The 7,787-nt window shown below is 47.1% G+C and overlaps 1 protein-coding gene across 1 annotated transcript in view; it reads left to right on the forward strand.

The window, feature by feature from the left end:
• Window positions 1-7,787, forward strand: part of DYSF (dysferlin) — a 109,600-nt gene that overhangs the window by 89,689 nt on the left and 12,124 nt on the right. The window contains exon 51 of the mRNA XM_009884084.1: window positions 725-866. Coding sequence (XP_009882386.1) covers window positions 725-866 — 142 coding nt within the window. The remainder of the gene's footprint in view (window positions 1-724; window positions 867-7,787) is intronic.

Genomic DNA, 7,787 nt, shown 5'->3' on the forward strand with positions numbered 1-7,787 from the left:
CAACAGTTGCAAAACTCACAGCTGGAAAAAAGTAGTTGTTATGGAAAGTTTTCAGTTTGCCCCTGGACTGGTTGCAGAATGACCACAGCAAGCCCTTTTAGACCAGGAGGGGAACTGTGCTGCAATGACCTGTCTCTAACTGGAGTGGTGGGGGACCACCCTGGCCAAAGCAGGGTCTGGCCACTCTGGGATTTTCCTGGGGAAGAACTTCTTTGCCATTTAGGACTTTCAAATAATAATCTTTGAGAAATCAATGGAGGCTAGAGGGGAAAAACAGCCCTTTGGTCATTTAGCATGGTTGCCTCATCAACAGGACTGGTTTTAAGGGCTAATTACAAGGTCAGTGTGTTGAGGTGTCTACAAAGGGGAAGAAGCTCTCACCAAGGCAGGTTAGAAGCTGATCTGTGCTTATGGATGGCTGAGTGGCTACTTCTCGCCAGAGCTTAAGGTGGTATTGAATCTTTAAAACATCCATAAAACTCAGGGGTGGGGGAAGAAGAGATTGCAGAGCTTCTCAGGCTGCTACCACTAGCACTGGTTCATCTCCCAGCACTGCAGGGACTGTTGTGTTCCCTCCCAAGGTTACCCCTACAGATAGCAGCCCAAGGCATTCACAGGGGTGAGAGACATTTTATTACCTGCTTATGGTCTCTGTGATGTTGAGTGAACTTCAAAATCGTTGATGTTTCTTGAGTTTTTCATACAACATGTTTGCATTTCGCAGCTGGCTGGTTGGTCACGAGGAGAACAAGCAGAAGACCGATGTGCACTACAGGTCTATGGGAGGAGAGGGCAACTTCAACTGGAGATTTGTCTTTCCCTTTGACTATCTCCCTGCTGAGCAAATGTGTTACATCGCAAAAAAGGTGAGTGTCCCTGGACAGACGTATCTACCTTCTCGTAGTAACTCTGGGGTGAAATGCACTGCATGATCTGAGACCTGCACAAGTCCAGCGCAAATGGAGCTATGCAAGGCTCCGCCTTACTGTTGTGTTATTTGAAACCTGTGGACAGGTGGGAAAGTTGGTTTAAAAAAAATCACATTTTGAATACAACATTTGTAGCGTCAGAATTAGAGGTGGCTTTGTATAAAGAGCGTGGAGAGTCTGAACCCCCAGGAAAGACTCATCTGGACTGGAGGCAGCTCAGTATTGGTGCAGCAGTGTCAAAGTACTCTCCAGGTTGCGTGGGACTTTCAAGATGCGTAACCAACAATGGGGTCATTCCAAAGATGGAGATAGCACTTCCATGGGGATGGTTAGGTATGCACCTCTGGTTTCTAGCATGGCATAATGGGCATCATGCTGTTCAATAACTTCACAGAAGAGCTAAAGAGGGGTGAAAGGAAGAAGCTGCCTCCAAGTGCCTGAAGGGGTAAGCAGGAGGGACATGTAGGGGAACAGCAGCTGAGATGTACCATTGATGCAGAGATGGGAAGAAAAGCTTTGGTTTGGGATTCAGGGTGAAGATGCTCTTGGTGTAATAGAATTGGTTACTCAGCTGGGGATTCGACAGTGGATGTGATTTTGGTCCCCTCATTCCGACATCTATAGCTGGCTGTTGCTTCTGGTGTTCCTTAGATAAGTTAGTGGAATGTGAAGATCAGATGTGGACTGGAAGTTGCATGGAAGGCAGAGAACAGGGATGGAGTTGGGTTACCTAAATGGAAAAATGCTGGTGATAATTGGATTAGCTCTCAAGGAGCATTTTAAGGAAGGGAGATCTATTCACTTAAATTTCCTGCTCATCATCTGGAGATTAAGAGGAGTATTGTTGGGTCTGTGTATCTGTGTGGACAGCAAGGATAACCCCTGCTTTCGAGACTGGGTCCTGTTTTGTGACACCTCCCTGGAAGTTCAAACCCTTTCAGCCACCCAATCCCGAATCTTTGTCGCTGCTCCCTGCCTTGCTGCTGTGAACTCGACCTCGGTGTTTGTTGAATGTGGGGTGTCCGAAGACATCTCATTGCAGTGGGACCATCTGCATCCACAAAGCTCACCTAGGACCCTGATCTCAGTTTGTTTTGTGGAGCCAGCAAAGTCCCAGCATGGCCTGGGTTGGAACTAGCACTTTGGTGGGGAAGATGCTGAACAAATTCCTCATCCCTCGAGCCAGACGATCCCTGCGAGGAGGCCTAGCTTCAAAATGAATCGCTGGATAGTTAAACTGATTGACAGAATCATAGCTGTACCCATTTCACGCTTCATGTTAAACAAATCAAAAGTACAGTGTGTACTACATTCAATTATCCCCCTTTGAAAAAGCAAAGACCCCCCTATAAACCGTTTAAGAAAATACATCCCACTGTGCTGATATTGATTCTCCTCCGACCACATGTCTGCCAACACTGTATCAGAAAATAAACAGCTTGTAAAACCTGTCTGTAAAGGAAAAAATAATGAATGAAAAGCCATGCTTTGCATTTGTGGGACACATTCCGCTCTGGCAATTTTTGATCTCGCCATGTGCTGTTTGAACTCCAGGTTCATTACTGCTGCTGTAAAAGCCCATGCACTGAACTTTAAACGCAGGCAATGGAAAGTGGAATTTAAATCAAAATGGTCAGATGGCAAATTCTGAGCTGCTAAAAGCCACCTGCACCCAGCCTTGCTGGTGTTGGCCCTTGGAGAGAGCACTGCTGTGAGGAAAGCGGCTTTGAATTTGCACTCCTTTGTTTGCTCCACTCGCCTCCTTGCAGGCTGGAGGTCCCTCTGGTGTTGCAGGATGGACCGCAGGAATGGGTCACCCCCAACCCAGATTGCAAATAATCTCCCAAAAGAGCAAGGATGCCCTTGGGCTGCAGGGTCTCCACGATGTTTAGTTCTGGTGTGCAGATCTGGGGGGAGCTGGGAGCCTGCAAACCTGAGGAAAACCCAGGTGCCCCGTGGTGGAACCGGACTCTGAAGCCTTGGGATGGCCAGCGGTAGCCAGGATTGTTAAATCCTTGCCACGGCACTGGAAGTGTTGGGAACTTCGTCTCCAAAGCTTCGAAGTGCTGAGATTGCTTGGGGTTTCAAGGCTTCAGTCTTCCCCCTGGGCACCTCCAGGGAAAGCAGGAGCCTGTACATCCTGTCAGCATCAATTCAACTTATAGATTGGAAGTATAGGCTCTTGTTTCTGCTTTTCTAAACATTTTGACCCTTTCAGAATGTTTTTCCATGCATATTTTCTCTTGCTGCAGTAATGTTATGAAGATTTTGCTTCTCCTTCTGAGAAGGGAATTTACCCATTCTGAATTTCAAAAAAATCCCCATGAAAGAGCAAGTCCATCTTTGGGACAGCTTTTCGGAAAATATGTAAAGGTGTGTTTCTTTAACATCCTCTCTCTGTATTTATTCAGAATTTCGTTCTTCTGTTCTCGCCTTTTTTGTGCCATCTTTCTTTAGCAGCCGTGAACAAGTCAAGCCATGTCGTTTGCATGGCCACAGCATGCTTGCAGCTTGCCGAGTCCTGCAAGAAGGCAGTTTCTTAGATTGCAAATAAAGCAGTCGTTTCGGTGAAAGGGTCAATACACAATGCACGTTGGAGTGCTCTCATTTCACAGGGCGAGCTAGGGTAGAAAGGTAGGTTCAGGGCCCTTGACATGTTTGCATGAAATTGCATATTGACTTAAATAGGGGAGGAACAGGTGGGTCCAGGTCCCGGATGAGTACAATGCTCTGCTGCCAACCAGCAGAAAGAAGTACAGATGTCTGCGGGGTTTAAACTTTAGATCCCCAGGTCCTAAGCCTGGCAGGTCTTGAATCTTGCAGACAACGTTATCAGATGGTCATGGTACAACCAGAGTCTATCGAGAGCAATGCCGAGATAGGCTGGATGTGGATCACATTTCACTGGGCACCCAGTCAGAGAGGCGCTCAGCTCTCACGTCTTGCAGGCGCTGTGGAGGTGGAAAATGCATGAAATTGATTTTGAAATGTTCAGCTTCAAGTGCCAATTACAGCAGTAGCTGAACATAGCTGCCAAATCTGAATTCTAGATGTCCTCTAGGGCAGAAAAAGCTTGACACTGAATGTCTGAGAAAATGTCATCTGAACATTCAGGGTAGAATTTCAAGAGCTTCTCAATCTACAAGGTTGAAACTATTGGTGCTTGAGTGGACCTGGAAATAAACCACCAGGCTGGAGCTTCCAAGACCTGGCTGGGTTGTTCATATACCATCTGAAAAGTGTTGCATAAAAGAAATTCCAGGAGATGAACATAATGATTATGGGAGCATTGTTGGCAATTTCAAATCAGTGTCATGCCATGCCACTGGCAGAAACCAGACCAAGGAACGTATCTGTTGTCTCCATACTTGTACTGCTACTAGACTTCGGTGTTAGGTCTCAACAAGAAAATGAAGTATTGATGCCAAAACACAAAACGCTCTGTTTTGCAAAGACAAAAAGAGCCATTGGAAGAGGACCCATCCCACTACTGTAGAAGAAACCACAAGCAACTGTCTGGTTTATTCAGTGGGAAGGTTGGGGCAGTTGTGCTGAGGCTCTTTTTCAAGGAGCTCTTATATTTGTTTCATTTCTTCCACTTTGTGCTCTCAACTAAAGGGGCCCATCTTAGTTTTAAGCAGATTAATTGCAACTTACCTGGCCACAAAACCACACTGACTTTGAGTTGGAGGTCTTTGGACATCTGGCAGTAGTGGGTGCATGCTGCTCGCATGGCTGGAAGTAGGTGGTCCTGTAGGATATTCCCAGGAATAACCCTGTGGCTGTGATGCTTGCACATATAATTTGAATAATTGAGACCCTGTTTCTGCAAGATGTAGACGAAGTCTCTGAGTTTGCTGGCTCTGGCATTGAATATAACAACAAATCTGGAAGGATTTTTTCTATACCTGATCAGCTGGTGGCGTCCCAGAAATCATACTAGAGATAGGTCTCCAAGAGCGATATGAGAAAGAGGGAGGTTTGGGGTCTTAAACCCACCTAGAGGGAAAAGTGCAAAGGCATTAGAGTGCATGGGGGATGCTCACACCGGGGAAAAGCAGGGAACAAGGGGCTGTAACTCACAGCTTGTTTTGTTCTATTGCTGAGTGAAGCTGAGAATAAATTCCTCCCTCCCTGGCGTTGAGGCTTTCCCAGCTCCATCTGGTTTCATCGATTCCGGTTACTTTGTCTGCAAATTCATTAGAGTCCTGACATCTTCCTGGTACTGACAGCTCCGACCTGCAATGAACCAGAATCTCACCTGGGGCAGATCAGTTGGTGTATTCTTCTGTGCCCAGGAGATTCACACCAGCTGGGAACAAGGATCTGGTGCCAGCGGTGGGGCACGCAGGGACATGCCCGTTGCAATTGATTTTTGCATGGGGGATGCTCACACCGTGCAGTGATGGCTCATAGCGCGATGCTGTAAATCAGCTAAGCGCTTGTGGGCAGCCTAGGCTCAGTGTATTAGTCAGACAGGGCAAGAGTTTAACCTGGAGGTAAGTGTGTGGCCTCTCCGTTGTTTAATTTTTATTAAAAATATAGCCAGGTGTGTGAGGTTTCTGCCAACTGGGTCCCTGTGTCATCCCCTTGTTCTGTTACAGTCATCAACGATTCTCCAGAGTGTCCAAAGAAATGTCTGTGCTTCGGTTGGTTTTAGTTCGAAATTTTGAGTATCAAACACTGTTTTTTGTTAAAAACAATTAATATTTTATTAGATTGAAATTTTCATTTCTCTTTGGTGTCAGAAAGCTAAAAAAAAAGGGCTATTGCCTTTTAATTTTGGACTTCTTCCTCTCACATTTCCTGTCCTTTATCGTGTTCTTCCCTGTTTTTCTTGGTGACATCATAAAGCAAAGCAAAACACAAAATGTTCCTTTTCCTTCCACATCTAGACAAAATGCAACATTTTGAATGGACTCCAAGTACTTTTTTTTTTTTTTTTCAGTGGAAGGCAGAGTTAGACAAGGCAGTCACATATTATGTATTTTAATGGGACTGCAATGACACATCAGTCTTCTGTATTAGGACAGGGGCAGCAGTCATGACCTCGGATGCACTGGCAGCCTCTGTGATACTCAGACAGGAGTTACTGTTGTGAAATTTGCTTTCCAATGGATGTATGGAGAGGGATGAGCAAAGCATGGCTGTGTCGAGAACTGAAGCTCCAACAGCGCCATTCACAAACTGGCAAAGACATGGACCCCAAGGCTTGGAGCTCCCTAAATGGCAGTGGAGTGGCCCCATGTCCCTGAAAAAGCCCAATAAGCTCTGCCAGAGGGGAAGCGTGGGAGGCTGAGAAAATAGCATTGCAAGGATTCCAGGGACCGAAATAAGAGCATGTGCCCCAAGGCAAATATTATGACAATTTCACATTTATGGTGCAGTGACGCCTGGAGTCTTCCTCCAGGTGTTGGCAAGGCTGTGCCCAAATGTGCAGCAGATGCTGTATGCTTGGGATTTTGCTCAGCTGCCATCCTGATCGGGGAAGGATGCAGAAAACCAAGTACCATGAGACCTGCGACGCAGTTGTCAGAGTTGGCAACGGCAGGGAGATCAAAGAGGTGAGTTAGTCCAGTAAAACTGCAATAATGAGCGCTCTCAAATGTCTGCTTATTACGAATAGATGAAATGTCCCAATGGGACGAGGTTCAGAGAAGCAGTTTCTCAACACCTTGAAGGATGGCCCTGTTAGACAGCTTGTCCTAGCTCCTGCAGGAGAAGCAGCTTATCTTGGCTGACCTCAGAGGGGGTCTCCTGCATGGCTGGGGTTCCCCAGTTGCTTCGGGATGAGGGACCTGATGCTCTCCCACAAGCATGTGCTGAAATGAGCCAGGTTTGCTGGGGTGCGAACACTCTGGGGCCTCCCTGCCTCCCTGAAATAGCGGGGTTGCTCCTTACTTTGTATTCCATAGCACATAAGCAACCCAGAAGAAATGCAGCCCTGTCAACACTTTCCTAGTGATATGAGCTTTTTTTTTTTTCCTGCCTCCCCTGCTGTATTATTCACGACCGTAAAATATTCACCAGCCTCCCCTCTCCCCCCACACTGCAAAACAAACCCCCAAACAATAATTCAAGTCCCCGTCCTTCCCGTGTCTTGCAAGAGGCTAGGAAATAAATTTCTTGCCGTGGGTTGTTTTTATAGTGATCTTTCGTAGCTAGATTTAATCATGGAGGCAAATTTCACACTGCCTTGAAATGGACCCATAAACTTAGCTCAGCATCAAATTCCTCCTTCCCCAGCCTGCCCTTCCAGCTCTGCTCTGCCGTGTCCCCAGCTTCACGGGGCTCAGAGGAGGAAAGCTTCGCCACCGGCCAAACCACATTTACAGTGTTTTTCCACAAAAAAGGCCAAAACTGTACGGATCGTACAAGCATTGTACGAACTCCCCATTGCCACCCGGAAAGGGTCAAATCGTGCCTGAGTCATCTTTCATCAGGCAGGGAGTCCTCGGCAAGCCTGAGCATCTCATTCAGGGGTAGAATTGGTGCTGGGGAGGCAGGGGGATGCAGCAAGCATCCACTTGGCCAGGGTATGGGTCTTGTTTGGTTTGAGCGTGGGCAAGTCCATGGGCATTGCAGCGGCAAAGAGGGAAGGTGGAAACCCGAAGTCCTGTACATTTGCCAGCAATGGCATGGCCAGTCCCGGGGGACACATATCCAGTTGTGTTTTGTTGTGTGGGAGATGACCATAAGGCAGCGCAGCACCCACTGCCTCTGACCTGGGTCCAAGGAACTCTCCTCCTGTCCTGTGAGAGCTCAGCTAGCACTGCAGATGGGGAAGGAGCCCACCAAGAGGAGGAGTATTGCTGCAGCAGCTCAGAGACTGGGGCAGTTTTTTAGGTCTCACAACAG

Source organism: Charadrius vociferus, unplaced genomic scaffold (genome assembly GCF_000708025.1).
Source record: "Charadrius vociferus isolate BGI_N301 unplaced genomic scaffold, ASM70802v2 scaffold544, whole genome shotgun sequence".
In the NCBI taxonomy this organism is placed as follows: Eukaryota; Metazoa; Chordata; class Aves; order Charadriiformes; family Charadriidae; genus Charadrius; species Charadrius vociferus.